Source organism: Trichosurus vulpecula, chromosome 4 (assembly GCF_011100635.1).
Source record: "Trichosurus vulpecula isolate mTriVul1 chromosome 4, mTriVul1.pri, whole genome shotgun sequence".
Lineage (NCBI taxonomy): Eukaryota > Metazoa > Chordata > Mammalia > Diprotodontia > Phalangeridae > Trichosurus > Trichosurus vulpecula.
Window position 1 is genome coordinate 281,635,688 of NC_050576.1, and position 20,196 is coordinate 281,655,883.

Sequence of the window (20,196 nt, forward strand, 5' to 3'; positions counted from 1 at the left end):
GTAAGAAGCAGCTAGTGAATACAACCGGTTTCCTTTTTTTAAAATTTGGCTGGGCTAATGGTACTTTTAGGGAGATGTGTAAATGACTAAAATTTATGGTGTAAGAATGGAAAAAAATATATCAACTGAGATGATTATTGGCAAATAGGTAATCTATTAACTTATACCTTTATCCATGATAAATTATAATTTCTGCTTTGTTTTATTTTCCTTCCTCCGAACCTTTCAGGTGAAGTTGTGATTTTCTTTTTAATTTGAGTAGAAGCAATTTATTTTTAAAAAGTATGACTCCTTTGAAGATACATGGTCCTATCCGAGTACGGAGCATTCAGACGGGAATTACAAAGTGGAAAGAAGGGTCCTTTGAAATCGTGGAAAAAGAAAATAAAGTCAGCCTAGTGGTTCACTATAATGCTGGAGGAATTCCAAGGACATTTCAGGTATTCCCATTTTGGGTTTGGAGTAGATGAATTAGTGCGCTTTAGTGAATAGTAGTTCTATGCAAGAATTAAGTTTCATGTCAACTCCCTTGCTAGACTATTTGTTCTTGTTTCTTATTTCCAGTACACTAATCTTTTTGTATAAATGCATTGTAAATTATTCAAGAGCATTGTTAGGTGACCTGCAAAAGCAGACAGTAAATACTATTATTAAAGGGAAAATGGAGCTTGAAGTTGATATCTAAGCTATTTTCTGTTTTTTTTTTAAGTTAGGACAATGTTTTAGTACTTTTTCTTTGTTTTTAAAATATGTGATGGATACCAAAACATTTTAGTCATTAAAACACACACACATACACACACCTTTTTTTTTTTTTAACTGTTCTGCTAAGGCAGAATATTTCACCTGTAAGGGTTAGCATTTCTACTTGTAATTTAAAAAAAATATGTATCCTTTTAATGTGTATTAGAAATTCATTGCATGCATGTTGTTTGTAGTTTTGTGGTGTTAGAAGCTTCGTACATCAAAAGGGCGCTAATATGGGTAATCTAATTTTATAATCATGTTACTTGTAGAATTTTTCATACTTAAGTGATTTACCATGTTCACCACCATGTTCACACCATACAGAAGTATAGGCTTCATTTCACATGTAAGTATGTGATGTTCTGGCTAGAGGGCTACCCTTGTATGTGTGTAGGGGGCGTGGAGGAGGGTAATAAAGCTTTATGTTTAAGAGCACGATGCAAAATTCCTTTGATCGTATTTAGACAAAAATGCTGTCTTGATAAAAATAACTTGTGTTTGCTTTAAGGGTACAAAAAGTACCCTTGAACTAAAATAAGTCCTCCAACATTATGCTCATAAAGTGATGGGCGAAGGAGTTGGTGGTGGTAACATAAGAAGGGGAATTAACAGCATCTGATGCTTTCATACACATTGCATTGGCCATCTCATAACCAGACAAATTAAGTATAGATTTGTGTCTGCCCTCCGTGCAGGCTGGCACTCTGTGAGAAGATTTCATTCTTTGACTTTGGTCCCTAGGAACTTGATCTCAACTGAGGCTGTAACCTCAGTCACTTTCCAGTCCCAGTGAAAGAGCAAGTCTGCTCAGGCTTCTGACAGTTTCGTTCTGTTCGTCAGAAGGGATCGGTTATGTACATAGTATGTAGCCTTTTAATATTGTGGTTTCTGAGAGAACCAGAATTTTAGTTTCTTGACTTGTGTGCATGCTAAAATTTAATATTTTTTCCCCTTGAATTTAATGCTCTGGTTTTAAAGGAGGTGGTAGGCTGTTCACTAGACTAATGTGTTATAAGTACTTTTTTTTCTTTTCAGTCCCAGGCCTACACTCTTAATACTTCCAATTCTTAATTATTTTTCAAAGTTGAGTTGCTTTGTATAATATCATATACATTGTTCTGATTAGAGTCATAAAATTGGACTTGCTCTGAAGTTTTAAACAAAAATAAAATTTTACGTAAATAAGTCTCTTAAGAAATGTATTAACTGATGTATGCGTATATTAATGCTTATCTAAAAATTGATAAAAGCCAGTTGGACCACACTTCTAAAAAATTGAGATTATCTTTTTTTTCTTCTGTGATAACTCTAGGCGTAAAGTTAAGTGGCCCAGGTAGTTATCCTCATATTGTAAGCAGAAGGAAAGGTTGAATGAACATTCGTGGGGCTTAAAGTGGGGAGAAGTTCAGGCTAGGCCTCATGAAGCTGTGGGAAGAATTAACCTCATCCTGTAGAAATAGCTGAGAGGGAACAAGAATTACTATTCTTTTTTAAAATCATCTAAAAATCAATTTCAGAGCCACAAGGCTTGGTTTTATTGAGGAAAAATGAGATGAGTTCTAAAATAATGTGTTCTAGAATGCTTTGGAGTCTTAACTTGTGACCAAGAGTTAAGGGGAGAACCCAGCAAAAGCTGGGTTAGTTAACATCCGTTTTTAGAGACCACTTAGGAATAGGGCTAGGGATTGGGCCTGTAACTTCATAAGGTAGAGGGGACTCTAAGATGAGGAAACTCCCTCTGCTAATGCAGGTGTCTTCATAGTCTTAGAGAACTACCTAGAACACTGAAAATCTAGTTGTCTTGCCCAGAGTCACACAGACAGTACATATCAGAGGCAGCACTTGAACCTAGGTCTTCCTGGCTTTGAGGCCAGTTTTCTATGCAACTATGCACTATGCTGTCTTTTCATGGTCAACTTAGGCAATAAAGATGACACATTTTGTATATTCATAAAAATTGGGGGATTTTAGGGGTGGTGATTGGAAATTTGTGGACATCATGGTTTGGTAGAAAACTGGCCTTTTTGCCATTTCTGATTAAAATTTGCTGTTTAAAATCTTTTGTTTGGAAAAAATTAGCATAACCAGATGTATTCATTGGGAGATACCTACATTGTTGCCGTTTCTACCTCTTTGTAGTATTTATGAATTAATGACTGGCAATTAGTGACACTGTTATTCCATCAGATCTTGAATAGTCAATACTCCAATTTTCATTCAGTTTTGTTAAGTTGTCTGTGTTTTTGAAAATGAGCTACTAGCCTTAACAATAACTTAGATTTGGCAACAGTGTAAAATATTTTTAAAGAAGCTTTTTGTTACCATTTTCATAATTAGTTTCAGAAAAAGTATTGACTTTATTGCAACAAGAAATGGAGAATAAAATCGTCTATAATAGGGAAAACTAGGTTTGCCATGGTGAAGGGAGGAAAAGGTTATGAAGATAATATCCTTTAACTAGTTCTTCATTGACAGTTTCACATTGATAATAAGATCATTTCCCTTCCCCCTTCAGCTAAGTCACAATATAAAGAATGTGGTTCTTCGACCTAATGGAGCAAAACAAAGTCGCCTGATTCTTACGCTGCAGGATAACAGCTATTTGTCCATTGACAAAGTACCATGTAAGGATGCGGATGAAATGAGGTTGTTTCTGGATGCAGTCCATCAAAACAGACTCCATACAGGTGAGCACTAATCATCCCAAACTGTGGGGCTGGTTGGTACAAAAATTAAGTTGGATGGGAGGAAAATTGATATTTCAATTAAATGGGGGGAAAGTGTACTGATGTTGGTTCATCTAACAGGAAGAAATCAGTATAGGTCAAGAGTTCCAACTGAGACATTGTTTCTCCTAAGATACAAAATAATTTGTTGTGGTAATCAAGGAGTTCCACCAAAAGATGTCTTATTTGATACGTGGTTTGACACTGATGATAAAACCTGCTACAACTTAAAAGAAAAAAAATAGTTGATAAATTGGAAGCTGGCTTTCCTAAAAAAGATGTAAAAAAGAAATTCCTTCATTTCTAAACAGACATATGTAAGGATTCCCCCTACTTACATACCCATTGTTTTGTACAAGTTCATTTTTTAAGTTGCTTGTTTAAGTTGCTGTAATCTTTTCCCATAGAAACAGTGTCATAAATTGTGGAAAGATTCCAATACTGCCTCACAAGCCAATTTAAGTTATAACATACTTGAATTTGAGTACTAACACAAGCATACACTGTTACTTTTCAGCTGATTGCTGATTCATTACAGATTCTTGTGGAGCAAACCGCCCTCTCTATAACTTCCTTTTGCCCAAGAGCATGTTTTCAGTTAGGTGAGGTATGTCCATAGTATTATCTTGACTTCTGCATCCTGGGCAGGAGGCTATGTCTTATTAAGTGGGAAAGAAAGAAAGATAAGTTCAGTGCTTGGTCCACCACACTGTGCTACCTCTTCTTAACTGAAATTACTGTCTAGATTCTGGTTCCTCAAATGGATAGCTAAGGTTAGGTTGTAGGGCAGTAGGATCTTCCTTATGTGTATTCTCTGGCTTTTACCTGAGTTTTCTTGATTAAGATATAATTATATTGTTATTTATATAGCATCTATTTCAAAAAACTTTGTGTCAAAAATATTTATCAATAAACATTTTGGCTATCTTTTTTTCCCTTTGCTTTTCCTTCCCTTCTTTACCCAAATATATAAAAATACTAGTAATCATCTCTTTGTAAAAGTTAGTGATTTGGGGGTGTGCCTTTGTCATTAGCCATGAAACCTTCCCAGGGGTCTGGTAGCTTTGGCGGAGTTCTCGGGAGCAGGACTACACAGAAGGAAGTCAACAGGCAGTTCTCTTACATAGAAAATCAGGTATGTTAAACTGTGTTTTAAAGTATTGCAATCTCATTATTAACAACTGAGGGTTTGTCATTTCTCAGTGTTTTTGAAGGTAGTTGAAGGAGATATAATTTCTATAGTAATGCCCTATTTATCATAAATCTCCTTTTGGGCACCCATTTCTTTTTATTTTAACCATTTTGTACATAACATTTTAAAAATTTGCCACGCATTTCACTGCCTTAATAAGCAGAGTATAAAACGAACATTTTCTTAATGAATCAGCATCATTATGATTATTTCTTATTGTACTCTGTTTTAATACAATAATGCTTTCAGAGTTATTTAGTCATATAGAACTGCTTTACACCAAATATTATTAGATTATTTTGTATTTAATATTTGTCTCACTTCTGGCTGACAGACTATCATCTCTCCCTTCTTGCTGATGTATCAGTATGCTTTCCTTTAGCAGCCTCCATCCTCCCTTCTAATTTGTCATCACTAATCTGCTGTGGCCTGAGAAACCAGACTACTGAGCTTATTAAAAGTTAAAGTAAATAGGTTCTGAATGAGGCCTACGAGGCTTTCCTACAAATATAAAGTGCATTAGTTTATTTTGGGTTTGCAGATATTTTTTGCTTACTCTCTGGTGTTTTCCCTTGCTCACCACTTGTGTTCCAGGTAGTGGGGGTGATTTGACGAGTGACCTTCATAAAAGTAAGATACCCTGTAATTGATCAAAAACTGTTGGGTAGTATATGTTGTCCTATATATAGTTTAGCTACTTAATCTATTATTGGAAATTTGTTGGTCTTTGTTAATATTAATTATAGACATGGCTGTTAATCAGATAAATTCATTATCTTAATGTAGTCACAAGTTAATTTGAGAATATAGTTTTTCGTAGAAGGTAGGAAATAGTTCTTCATGGAGAGGTCTCACACTTGGTGCTTGAAGAGAGTATCCCTTCTAGCTGTTTCCCCAACAACTGTGTTACACTAGTCAGTTTTTCTTTGGTTATTTCAATTCTGGCTTCTCCTGTATAGACCACTGATGCCACTTCTGCCAGTGTGCCCTGTGCTTTTCACCCATTTTCCCTGGTGAATGTCTCCTTTCTTTTTCTCTTCCAAATCAGAATTCTGTGTGAAGCTTACCTCAGGCATTACTGGATTCTTTGTCAACTAAATTGGCCAGCGCCACTCTTTTCTCTAATCTTTGTTGGTCTCCTTTTTCATTCTCTTGATCAAATGTATTTTTTCAAAGGCCTACTTCTTTATCCTCTTCATCCACAATATTCCCCATGTCTGCTTTGGTCAGTGAGTGTCAGTCAGGATTCTTTCTTTTATCCCTCATACGTGCCTTGGAAATTTAGAAATTTACCAGCATATTGAAGAAAAAGAATTGCAAACTTGGACTTTAATCATCTTTGTATAATTTTATTGCTTACATTTGGAAGCATATTTATTTAACATGAATTGCTTCTCTTTTTTTCTTTCAGACTTCTTCGAAAAAAACAAATTTGGAATCCAAAGATGATACTACATTTCGAAAAGTTCTTGGTAATCCAGGCAGAGGATCCACGAAGAACCCAACAGGAAGTGTAATGATTGGGACCCGCATAAATACCTCTCTGACTTCTACTCCATCAACACCTTTAAGAACAGGATTATTAGAAAATCGGTATGAAGGCTATTTCCATTGACAGTTATCAATTGCATATGTTTACAAATATGTTTCATTCTGTTTTAAAAGACTATCATAACTGTTCCAAAGTTGACATCTTCTAGGAAAATTAATGATTTGAGAAGGGTATTGAAAGCTAGGAAAAAGTTCAATGTGTACAAGGAGCTATTGCAGTATATTAGAGATAATAGCATGAAATAATGTAGAAATTTTATTTTTGGTAAGCAGTTTGAAATTTTTGCCCTGGTTTGCATAACAGAATTTTAGGCAGCATCTATTTAGTATGTGTGTGCAAAGCAGAGAATTAGGTATTGTTGACCACAAAGGGGGCTTTTTAAAAGCTGTTTTAAGAAAAGATAGAGTTAAAGAAAGCCTAGGACTGCTGCCTGGGGGTTTAAGGGATGATCGTGAGGAGGCAAAAATACTCAATTCTTTATTTCCTCTGCTAAGAAGGATGAACTTGGGGCTGTAAAGGACATAAGAAAAATATTTTAATAAAGAACTGAAACTCAAGATAAGTAAAGTTAGAATAAGAGGACATAGCTATCCTAGATGAATGCAAGCTACCAGACTTTAATGAGCCACATCTTAGGGCTATGAAATAAATTAGTGTTTGCTAAGCCACTCTCATTGATTCCTGAAAGATCATGAAGAATGGGAAAAGTGCTGTAGGACTTAAAAGAGCAAGTGTTTTGTTTTGTTTCTTAAGAGAAGATAATAGAGTCTGCAAACCATAGGCCAGTAAGTCTGATTTCGATTTCTAGCAAACTTCTAGAGGAGTGAGCATCTAGAAAGGGAAGCAGCAGACTGCTAATACCAAGGTAATTGGTTTCCTTTTTTTTTTTTTTTAACCCCCTACTAGATTAGTAGATCCAGGGAATATAAAACATAGTTTGCCTAGATTTTAACACAGCATCTGACAATATCCCTTGTTGTCCTTGTGGACAAGATAGAATAACATAGGCTTAATAGAGTGTAATCTCATAGGTTCAAAGCTAGTTGAATAACTGGATCCGGAGAGTAGTGACTAATGAGTCAGTGTCAACCTTGTTGGTAGGTCTTTTTTGGAGCACTCCAGGGAACTATCCTTGGCCCTGTGATGTTTAACGTTTTTATCATGGCTTGAATGAAGGCAGAGATGGCATTTGCTGATCAGATTTGCCAGGGGTAGAAAGCTGGAAAAACAACACATGGAGCATAGTGTTAGGATCCAAATAGATCTCTATAGGCAGGAATGGTGGTCTGAATGTAAGAGGGAACTTAATAGAGGTAAGCATAAAATAATATACTTGGTTTAAAAAAAAACTACCCACTAACTTCACAAGTATCAGGTCACCAATTTGTGGCTAGCTAGTAGCCACATGAAAAAAAAATACAGACATTTTAATCACCTGCAAGTTCAGTATGAGTCAGTTGTATGACTTGGCAGCCAAAAAAGATAATATGATCAGAAGCTACTTTAAGATACAAATAGTATCCCGAGTATGGGAAGTAATAGTTATGCTGTAGTCTGGCCTAAATAGAGCACATCTTGAGTATTTTGTTCAGATCTTGTTACCACATTTTAGAGGGACCTTAATAAGCTGGAGAGCCTTCAGAGGAGGCAGCCAAGAAGCTGAGACTAGGCACCATTCCACATGAACATCATATGAAAGAACTAAGTACTTTTGGCTTGGAGAAGACCAGGGAGACGTATTGGCTATCTTCAAGTATTCCCATGGTTGTCCTCTAGAGCAGGGATTAGGTTTGTTCTACTGATACTCAGAGGACAAACCTGAAAGCCATAGGTAGAAGTCATGGGTGTTTATTAACATTAGGGCTGCTCAGAAGATGGCCGCGTGAAAAGAGTGACTTACTGGAGCTCTCTCACAAGTTCTGTCAGATACCTCTAAAAAAGTGAATCTGAGCAGATTTGAGAGAGTTAGAAGCCACTAGTAGACCAAATGGGGCAAATTTCCAAGCCAGGAAAGTCCGCAAGGTTGACAAGATGGATCTGTAGTCTGAGAGAGCGCCCGGCGCACAGAGCTGCACCAAACCACACCAAAGCGGAAGCAGCCGTGGAAACCAGCCAGCCATCCAGGCTGGGAGAAAGCTGGTTGCCCGAAACCAGCGGAGATCCCCAGGCCTCCCAGCACAGGACAGGAGTCTGTCGAAGCAATGAGAGGCAGCAGTGCAGGGCCTGAAGCCGTGAGATATCTACTCCTGAGGCTTGCAGCCCAAAGGTTTGAAACCCGCCTTCTTGAACTTCTGGGAGTCATAATGGTCAGGTAAATAGCTTTCATCCCTCCCTCCCTCCCTGACCCAGAGAAAAACCCTGGAATAGAGGAGCCAGAAGTGGGGCTTTAGCAGTCAAACAGCATGAGTTCCTGAGTCCTAGAAGGGTGGAGCCAGCAAGGGTCAACACTGGGAACCCAGATGTGCCTTTGCACAGCCAGGGGAAGTGGCAGACACCAGCACAGATCATGGCTGAGACCACTTCTGTTGGAGAGCAGCCCCAGGGGAAGAGGAGGCTTCTGGCAGCCAGGCAACCCCACTCCCACACCTCTGGAAACCAGAGGCCACAACACACACACAGCCAGTAACTAGGCTCACAGTTCCCAGAACAAGAAACCTGGGACAGATCTCCCTGAGCCCCAAAATCAGAAATCTTTAAAGCCAGGAAAAAGCTAACCAACAAGAAGAACATTAAAAAACTGAGGATCATTGATTCTTTTTATGGAGACAGGGAAGATCAAAATACCAATTTGGAAGAGGACAGCATTGACACTATACCCACATCTGATACCTCAAAAGGGAATTTGAACTGGTCTCAGTTTCAAAAAGCATACCTGGAAGAGCTAAAGGAGGATTTAAAAAACCGGATTAGGGAGGTAAAAGAAAACATGGAAAAAACAATTACTGATGAGAACAAATTTTTAAAAAGTGGAATCGGCGAAATGGCTAAGGAGATTCAGAATCTAATTAGAAAAAAATGATACCCTGAAAGGTAAAATCAACCAATTGGAAAAGGAGACTCAAAAGCAAAATGAGGAGAACAATTCATTAAAAATTAGAATTGAGCAAGTGGAAGCTAATGACTCTGAGGCATCAAGAAGTAGTCAAACAAAATGTAAAGAATGTAAAAATAGAAAAAAAAAACATGAAATATCTGATTGGAAAAACAACTGACCTGGAAAATAGATGCAGGAGAGACAATTTAAGAATTATTGGTCTACTGGAAAGCTATGATGAAAAAAAGCCTGGACAGTATCTTTGAAGAAATTATCAAAGATAACTCCCCAGAGGTCCTAGAACCAGAGAGGAAATTAGTCATTGAAAGAATCCACCTATTACCCTCTGAAAGAGATCCCAAATTGAAAACTCCAATAAATATAGCCAAATTTCGGAATTTTCAAATCAAGAAGAAAATACTGCAAGCAGCCAAAAAGAAACAATTCAAATGTCATGGAACTACAGTCAGGATCATGCAGGATCTTTCAGCTTCTACATTAAATGACAGGATGAATTGGAATATGATATTCCAAAGGGCAGAGGAGCTTGGATTATAACCAAGGATTAAGTAACCAGCAAAATTGAACATAATTTTTCAGGCAAGGAGATAGACATTCAATGAAATAAGCAAATTCCAGACATTACTGATAAAAATGCCAGAGCTCAATGGAAAATTTTATCTTCAAATACAAAACTCAGGAGAGGTATAAAAAGGTAAATGGGGGAAAAAACCCCCACAAACCTTGTTAATCAATAAGGGCAAATTGTTTACATCCTTATATAGGATTATATTGTTTTATATATGTTATATATTGTTTCAACAATCTGGCTAGCAGCTGTTGTGGGGGGTGAAAGACCAACACAAGCCCAGCAAGAAGAATGCTACCAGCACGCTGCAAAAGCATAGGTTCTTTTGATCTGCTTTAGTAAGGAAAGCAACATTAAGGGGTTGACAAGCTTACTTTAATTCAGCATACAAATATCATTCACTTAGTTCAGGGGAAAAAGCCAGCACCCTGAACTTCAGAGCAAAATACAAACAAAGTACAAATATCGACAGACAGACCTTGTCTGATTCAAATCTCAATACATAGTTACCAGAGTTTAACAAAGTCTCAGCATCCAGGTTTATGAGCTGGAGGGCTTCTTAGCTACAGCTGCCGGGAGTCTCCACATGCCACCAAGAGTGAGAGCCCCTAAACAAATTACAAACATTGACTTGACAGACAGACCAAATACAGATTCACAGTTACCAACATCTAGGTTCAGTCCGGGAGTTCATAACAAGGGCTGGCCCAGAGTCACTTGCGTCACCACTGCTGTGGGTAAGAGCTCCAAAAAATAGAAAGCCAACCCTTGGTTTTATATCTTTTTCGGCGTCCAGGGTGAGTCACATGCGACTTAGCCACATGACCTAGAATTGTCACAAAGAGGCTACTTAAACCCATGTGGTCTAAAAGCCTCTGATGTCCCAAACATGTCACTCAAGCTCATGTGTAAACTAGGCCCTCCCTTGAGGCAAGGAGGCACCAAGGACACCCAAATATAATCAAGGAAACAAAGGCCAAACTCTTCAAGGGCACTTAGTTGAACTGAGTGCTAAGAGCCCATTTTGCTTACACACACACACACACACACACACACACACATGTATGTGTATGTGTCAATCTTGAGAATAGTACAGTTATTATGACAGTTGAAAGGGATACACATAGACTGGGTGTCATTGGATTTGGTTCAAGAAGAGAATAGCGTACTCTGATAAGTATAGAAATCAAACTTGTCCTACAGGCAGTAGGAGAGGAAAGGGGAAAGAAATGGTGGGGTAGTCAGAAGGGAGGGAGGAAGTAGCAAGGGGAAAAGGGTAAGATAAGGAATGGGAATCAAGAGGGAGGGTAAATTGAGGAAGACAGTGGTCAAAAGAAAAACTTTTGAGGAGTGGAAGGGAGAAATAAAAGCATAAATGGGGGGGCAGGATGGAGAAAAAGACACAGCTTGTAATCATAACTGTGAATGTGAATGGGATGAACTCTCCCATAAAATGGAAGCAGATAGCAGAATGGATTAGAAACTATAATCCTACAATATGTTGTTTACAAGAAACACATTTGAAACGGGGATACACACAGGGTAAAAGTAAAAGGCTGGAATAGAATATATTGTGCTTCAGCTAACATGAAAAAAAAAGCAGAAGTAGCAATCCTAATCTCAGACAAAGCAAAAGCAAAAATAGATCTAATTAAAAGAGAGAAAGAAGGACACTACATCCTCCTAAAAGGCACCATAAACAATGAAGCAATATCAGTATTTAACATATATGTACCAAGTGGTATAGCATGCAAATTCTTAGAGAAGTTAAGGGAGTTACAAGAAGAAATAGATGGCAAAACCATACTAGTGGGGGACCTCAGCCTCCACCTTTCTGAACTTGATAAATCTAAACTCAAAATAAACAAGAAAGAAATTAAGGAGGTGAATAGAATTTTAGAAAAGGTCGATATGACAGACCTGGAGAAAACTGAATGAAGATAAAAAGGAATATACTTTTTTCTCAGCAGTATACATGGCGTATACTCAAAAATTGACCATGTACTGGGCATAAAAACCTCACAATCCTGTGCAGAAAGGCAGAAATAGTCAATGCATCCTTCTCAGACCATGACACAATAAAAATTATTTGTAATAAAGGACCATGGAAAGATAAACTAAAAATTAATTGGAAACTAAATAATCTAATCCTAAAGAATCATTGGGCCAAAGAACAAATCATAAAAACAATAACTTCACTTGAAAATGACAATAAATCGACAACATACTAAAACTTATGGGATGCAGCAAAAGCGGTTCTTAGGGGAAGTTTTATATCTCTAAATGCTTACATGAATAACATAGATAACAAGGAGGTCAATGAAAGGGCATGCAACTGAAAAAGAAAATCCCTAATTAGATGCTAAATTAGAAATACTGAAAATCAAATGAAAGTTTAATAAAATTGTAATCAAGAAAACTATTAAATTAATAAAACTAAGAGCTGATTTTGTGGAAAAAAAAACCAATAAAATTGATAAACCCTTGGTCAATTTGATTTAAAAAAAAAAGAAACTAAATTACCAGTATCAAAAATGAAAGGGGCAAATTCATCTTCAACGAAGAAGAAATTAAAACAATAGTTAGGAATTATTTTGCCCAATTGTATGCCCATAAATTTGATAACCTTAGAGAAATGGATGAATATTTACAAAAATACAGATTGCCTGGGTTAACAGAAGAGGAAGTAAATTACCTAAATAACTCCATCTCAGAAAAAGAAATTGAGCAAGCCATCAGTGAACTCCCTAGGAAAAAAACTCCAGGGTCATATGGTTTTAAACATGTGAATTCTATCAAACATTTAAAAAACAATTAATTCCCATACTTTGTAGACTATTTGGGAAAATAGGTGAAGGAGTCCTACCAAATTCTTTTTATGACACAAATGTGGTACTAATACCTAAACCAGGAAGAGTCAAAACAGAGAAATAAAAATTATAGACCAATTTCCCTAATGAATATTGATGCAAAAAGTTTAAATAAAATATTAGCAAAAAGATAACAGTAACTTATCAGGAGAATAATACACTACGACCAGGTAGGATTTATTCCAAGAATGCAAGGCTGGTTCACTATTAGGAAAACTATCAGCATAATTGATCATATCAACAACAAAACTAGCAGAAACCATATGAATATCTCAATACATGCAGAAAAAGCTTTTGACCAAATACAACACCCATTCCTATGAAAAACACTAAAAAGCATAGGAATAAATGGAGCCTTCCTTAAAATTATAAATAGCATCTACCTAAAATCCTCAGCAAGCATTATATGTAATGGCAATGAGCTAGATGCATTCCCAATAAGATCCGGGGTGAAACAGGGATGTCCATTATCACCCCTATTATTCAATTTGATACTAGAAATGTTAGCTTTAGCATTAAGAATAGAAAAAGAAATCAAAGGAATTAGAATAGGCAAAGAAGAAACTAAATTATCACTGTTTGCAGATAATATGATGATTTACTTAGAGAATCCTAGAGAACCAAGTAAAAAGCTACTTGAAATAATGGAAGACTTAAGTAAAGTTTCAGGGTACAAAGTAAATCCACATAAATCCTCGACATTCCTATATATTACTAACAAAGCCCAACAACAAGAGATAGAGAAATTCATTTAAAGTTACTGTAGACACTATAAAATATTTGGGAGTCTACCTTCCAAGACAAACCGAGGGCTTATATGAACACAATTATGAAACACTTCTCACACAAATAAAGTCAGATCTAAATAAATGAAATAACATCAGTTGCTTGTGGTTAGGCCGAGCTAATACAATAAAAATGACAATTTTACCTAAATTAATTTACTTATTCAGTGCCATACCAATCAAACTACCAAAAAATTATTTTAGAGAGCTGGATAAAATAATAACAAAATTCATCTGGAAGAACAAAAAGTCCAGAATATCAGGAGAATTAATGAAAAGAAATGCTAGGGAAGGTGGCCTAGCCATACCAGATATCAAACAGTACTATAAAGCAGCAGTCATCAAAACTACCTGGTACTGGCTAAGAAACAGAGTGGTGGATCAGTGGAATAGGTTAGGTACACAAGATGCAGAAGTAAGCAACTATAGCAAGCTACTCTTTGATAATCCCAAAGAATCCAGCTTCTGGGCTAAGAATTCACTATTCCACAAAAACTGTTGGGAAAATTGGAAAATTGTGCGGCAGAAACTGGACATAGACCCACATCTTACCCTGTATACCAAAATAAAGTCAAAATGTGTTGATGATTTAGAAATAAAGGCTGATACTATAAGCAGTTTGGTAGAGCAAGGAATAGTTTACCTATCAGGTCTATGGGAAAGAGAAGAATTCATGACCCAACGAGAGAGAGAGCATTACAAAATGTAAAATGGATAATTTTGATTACGTTAAACTGAAAAATTTTAGTGTAAACAAAGCCAATGCAACAAAGATTAGGGAGAATTGGGAGAAAATCTTTACAACCAGCGTCTCTGATAGAGGCCTCATATCTAAAATATATAGGGAACTGAGCCAAATTTATAGGAATAAAAGCCATTCCCCAATTGAGAAATAGTCAAAGGATATGAACAGGAAATTTTCAGAGGAAGAAATTAAAGATCTCTATAGGCATATGAAAAAATGCTCTAAATCACTGTTGATTAGAGAAATGCAGATCAAAACAACTCTTAGGTGCCACATCTCTCCTGTCAGATTGGCTAAAAATGACAAAACAGGAAAATGATAAATGCTGGAGAGCATGTGGGAAAATTGGAACATTGTTACATTGCTGGTGGACTTGTGAACTGATCCAGCCATTCTGGAGAGCAATTTGGAACTATGCCCAAAGGGCTATAAAAATGTTCATATGCTTTGACCCAGCAATACCACTTCTAGGGTTGTATCCCAAAGAGATCACACAAGTGGGAAAAGGATCCATATGTACAAAAATATTTGTAGTGGCTCTTTTTGTAGTAGCAAAGAATTGGAAATCCAGGGGATGCCCATCAATTGGGGAATGGTCTGGTTTATGAAGGTAATGGAATACTATTGTGCTATAAGAAATGGAGAAGATACAGACTTCATAATAACCTGGAAAGACCCACATGATATGATGCTGAGTGAGAGGAGCAGAACCAGAACATTGTACACAGCCGCAGACATACTGATTCTGTGATGACTAACTGATAAACTTGGCACTCCTCAGCAATACAAGGCTCAAAGATAGCTTAAGAGGACTCATGATGGAAAAAGGTAGCTACATCCAGAAAAAGAACTGTGGAGTCTGAATGCAGATTGAGACAAACTATTGTTCTCTTTTTTCCTTTTTTTTTTTCTCTTTTTTGGTTTTGTTTCTTTTCTGTCATGATTCATTCCATTGGTCATAGTTCTTCTTTGCAACTTGACTGTTGTGTAAATAAGTTTAATGCAAAGGTTTATGTAGAATCTATACCAGACTGCATGCTGTCTTGGGGGGGAGGAGTGGGGGGGGAAGGGAAGAAAATTTCAAACTCAAGAACATGTAGAACTAAGTGTTGTAAACTAAAAATAAAAAAGTCTGATAAAAAAAACGTTAGGGCTGTTCAGAAGTACAAAGGGGCTGCATCATAAAAGAACTCAATAGAAGCTGGAGCGGCCCAGAGGCAATTCTGGTATAGGCTTGATAACCTCCGGGGTCCCTTCCAACTCTGAGAGACTAAATGAATGGCAAATGTCATGATTACAGATACTATCCTGGAGGCCATTAGGAATTATGATTTTGATGCTGTAGTTAATAGTGTCTTGATTTTTAGAATATGTATTCTCTATTCTGTAGGAACGAAAAGAGAAAAAGATTGCTATCGACAGGGTCAGAGATGAATGAAGATTACCCTAAGGAAAATGATTCATCATCGTAAGTTGCCATAAAAGCCTTTGTGTATTACATTAGTGTTTATTACCCTGATAGTTGGATCCACCAGAGAATACTGTACAGATGGTTAGAGAACTGAATAGGTATTAAGTGATGGTATTCAACTGTATGTTATCTGAAAGGAATGATATGGCAGCTGTCGTCACCCTCTTGTTTTGCCAGTGTTTATTATCTGTAGTACCGGGAGGGAGAGAAAGCACAGGTCTAATGGAGTAGAGAGAACACTGGATTTGGAACTGGAGTACCAGGCTTCACGTCTAGGATCTGCTGACAATTCCCTATGTTCACTTTGGTCAAGTCACTTGACCTCTAGCTGGGCCTCAGTTTCCTCAGATGTAAAATAGGAAGTTGGACTCCAAGGATCTTTTCTATGGTGCTATTAACTTTGAACAAATTTTTTAGTAGTATTTGTTCTTTTGGAATGAACTATTTTAATTGTTATCGTTAATAAGAAAAGAGGAAAAGGGAGGTAGTTAGATGGAATATTATCATTTAACCTCTGTGAAAATTATGTTTCCATTTAGTAAATCAGGTTTATGCAGCATAGGGAGATTTTAGGCAGAATTCAATAACCTTTCACATGGTATTAGTCAACAAACATTAAGCTCCTGTTATAACCAGCCACTGGGAATACAGGTACAAAGAAAAAACAGTCCCTATTCAAAAAAAGCTTGTAACACATGGAGAATAAATAAAGAGGATAAGCACAAAGTAGTTAAGTACAAGGTAACTTGAGAGGGAGGTGAGTGTCATTTGTGGGGAGGGGATCAGGAGGGTTCCATGGGGCTTGAATAGCATCTTGAAGGAAAAGGAGAAATTTTGTGAGACAGAAGTAAAGAGGTGGTGAATTCTGGGCATAGGAGATGGAGTACTGTGGGTAAGGAAGAAACAGAAGGCCAGTTTGGCTGCATGAGAGTAGACAGGAGGAGGAGTAATATCTGATGAGACTGGAAAGATAGCATGGAGGGTGTTAAGGTTTTAAAAACTAAACAGAGGTTTATCTTTTATCCTAGAGGCAATAAGGAGTCACTGGAGTTGGTTAAATAGGGAAGTGACTTTGTTAGATCTTAGGAGAGTCGCTTTGGCAGCAGTATGTGGGATGGGCTACAGTGGGGAGTGACGTTTGAGGCAGGGAAACCATTTGGCTACTCAAATAATCTAGGTGAGGTGGAGGTGATGAGGAACTGTACCAAGGTGGTGCTGATAGGAATCGATTAGAGTCCTATATGAAAACCTTGTTGTTGTTTCAGTTGTGACCCCATTTGGGGTTTTCCTGGCAAAGATACTGGAATGATTTGCAATTTCCTTCTCCAGCTCATTTTACGAATGAGAAAACTGAGGCAAACAGGGTTAAGTGACTTGCCCGGGGTCACACAGCTAGTAAGTGTCTGAGGCCAGATTGGAACTTGGGAAAATGAGTCTTCCTGACTCCAGGCCCAGTGTTCTATTCACTGTGCCACCTGGCTGCCATTCAGCAATTTAGCAGTGATAACAAAAGATGGGAATGGTAAATGTTGGAGGGCTTATGGAAGGATGGGCACACTAACTAATACATTGTTACTACATTTGTGAGTTGGTCCAGTTGTTCTGGAAAACAATTTGAAATTATGCTTACAGAGTGACTAAAATGTCCATACCCTTTGATTCTTAGATCCCACTGAGGCAATTTCCCCAAGGAGATCAAAGATAGAAAGAAGGGTCTCACATAATAAAGGTCCCTAATCATTTCTTTCCACCCCCACCTAGCATCTTCTCTCGTGATAAAGAAAAAGCAGCAGAGTGAATTACCACAGCAATTCTAACATTCAGTACCTATAGTCCCCCACCCCTCTACCCAGAAAAGGGAAGTATGTCAAGTTTGATGAACTGGCAAATTGTGAAAGAACTGTCACCAATCACATGGGATAATGTTCAGAGAAATGAAAGTTAAAACAACTTGAGTTCTACCTGATTTTTCTTGGGTGAACTAATATATTAAAAAATGCTGACTTGCATCTGTGGTTTTTAAAAAAAAAAAAAAGTCCAAAAGCAGTTCCAAATTGATTAGTCCAAATTTTTTGTAAAGCATCATGGAAATACAAATAAGAATTGCAAAAAATATTTATTCGATTTGATCTAGTGGTCCCATTATGGGGCCACTGATATGAAAAAAGGCGTATCTACATAAAAATACTGCAGTAACACTCAATTCTTCATTTATTTTTTTTAAGTTATATTTAAAAATTTTTAAATTATCAAGCATTTTGTTCTCCACACTTCTGAAAAAAAATACAGAAACCCTTATATCAAATGAGCATAGCAGAGCAAAACAAACCCTCACATTGGTTATTTTCAGAAATGTGTTTCTCAACTTGCTTGTAGTCTGTCACCCTTGTCATGACATCATTGGTCCTCTGAAATTATGGTTGATTGTTATGTTGAGCAGAATTCTCAAGTCTTTCAGAATTGTTCATTTATTACAGTGTTGATATAGCATAAATTGTTCTGGTTCTGCTTGCTTCACTCCTACCATCACTATAATAGAAACTAGAAATAAACTAGTTATTCAATGATTGGAAAATGTTTGAGCATGTTATGGTATATGAGTGTAATGGAATGTTATTGCATCATAAGAGCCAATGACCATGAAGAATTCAGAAAAATAGGCAGACATATGAAGTGATGCAGAATGAGGAAAGCAGAACCAAAAAAATATATATACTTTGACTACAACTGTGTAGTTAAAAGTAGTAACAGGAAAAAATCCAGATTAACCACACAGAAAAGAAGAAGGAGACAAAGACAGTTTAGATACAAAAAATATTAAAGGACTAAGCGTAAATAATTGTCTCCCTCCAACCTTGTACTTCCCATCTTAATATAATCATTTCACTTGGACTCGTTCTTTGCAAAGGATGAGGGATGGAAGGAGGGAGAGAATTTGGAACTGAAAATAAAAATAAAATCAAAACAAAGTGTAATCTTTTAGTTTCTTGCCATCACCATGAATTGGCATTTGTACAAATATGTTCTTCCTAATTTTTATGTAGTCATTATGGTCTTGTATTGACTTTTGACTTGTTAAGGAAAGGGGTTGTTTTAATGATTCTCGTTTGGTCACCTGTATAGACCAACAAGATTATTATCTAACTTTAGTATTTCCAGGGAGTTGGTCTGGTAGATCTCAAAGTCTCCTTCCTGCACTAAATTCCATGCTCAAGGTACTTCACTGAATATACTATTTAAAGTAAACTGTCAAATACTTTAAAAAATAAACAAATTTTTGCATACCAGTAATATTTGGTGTAAACTTATTATACCTAGGAACAATAAAGCTATGACAGATCCTTCAAGGAAGTATTTAAACAGCAGTAGAGAGAAACAGCTAAGCTTGAAACAGGCAGAGGAGAATAGAACATCAGGTAAGTAGTCTTTAAATAAGATAGTAATTTATTTATATAAAGTATTTTTGAAAACATGAATCCATTGATGTCAATTTAGTTAAATATTGGCTTGATTTGTTCAATAAACATATTAAGTGCCTAATATGTGCAGAATACTGTAATAGACATTGGATGAAATCTAAAATTCTATAAGACAGTGCCTAGAACTTTCAGTTTATCTATCGAGTATTTATTAGCTGCTTTTTTTTTTTAAACTATAATGAACATCTCTATTTTACAATTGGCTGGAGAAATTAAAATGAATGAAACTTAAGCTCAATTAGTTTTGCCCTTTACAAGTAGTGCTGCTAAATTAAAAAGTTGGCTAGGAAATAGATTAATGCCCCTCACTCAAATTTATGGATTCTTTATGACTTTCAGTTATTCACATTTTTCCCAACACCCATTATTATAGTACTTTGAAAAGTGTCTTGAGATCAGCTTTGTTAACAAAGGCTTTTTTGTTTGTTTTTTGTTTCTTTTTTAGCTATTCAAGACTTGGGCCAAAAAATTTTTTAATGAATTGTCATGCTTTATACCATTGTTTCATCTAGTGGGATATTAACGTACACAATTGCTGTTTAAGGCAGGCACATTGCTTGAGCAATTTTGTTAGCTTTTATCTTTGCAATATGAACTGGCAGTTTCAGAACTGATTTTTCCCTGTTCTCTTTTTACAGGACTTTTGCCCCTACAGTCATCATCCTTTTATGGTAGTAGAGCAATATCAAAAGATTACTCTACTGGAAATTCAAACCTGGACAGGTATGTATTAGTCTTATGTTTGACCTACAAAGAACTTGGAAACTATTTTTTTACTCAAGAAGTTAAACCTTGGATTTTGCTGTGTATTGGACATGTGTTCTGTGAAAATAAGCAGTTCTAATAATTTCTTAAAATAATGAAATTGATAATAGGATCATGAACTCAGAATTTTTGTTATTGGAAATTACTTTAGAGACCAACTAGTACACCTTTCATTTTATAAAAGAGGAACCTGAAACTCAGTGAGGAGTGATGATTTTTCCAAAGCCACATAACAGTATAA

The 20,196-nt window shown here is 36.5% G+C and overlaps 1 protein-coding gene across 1 annotated transcript in view; it reads left to right on the forward strand.

Annotated features, from left to right (window-relative positions):
- The first annotated feature begins 235 nt into the window (after positions 1-235).
- The window catches only part of USP37 (ubiquitin specific peptidase 37), a 75,152-nt gene continuing 55,191 nt past the window's right edge, over positions 236-20,196 (forward strand). The window contains exons 1-7 of the mRNA XM_036755182.1: positions 236-440; positions 3,263-3,434; positions 4,508-4,608; positions 6,077-6,258; positions 15,631-15,708; positions 19,030-19,127; positions 19,829-19,913. Coding sequence (XP_036611077.1) covers positions 285-440; positions 3,263-3,434; positions 4,508-4,608; positions 6,077-6,258; positions 15,631-15,708; positions 19,030-19,127; positions 19,829-19,913 — 872 coding nt within the window. The 5' untranslated portion in view covers positions 236-284. The remainder of the gene's footprint in view (positions 441-3,262; positions 3,435-4,507; positions 4,609-6,076; positions 6,259-15,630; positions 15,709-19,029; positions 19,128-19,828; positions 19,914-20,196) is intronic.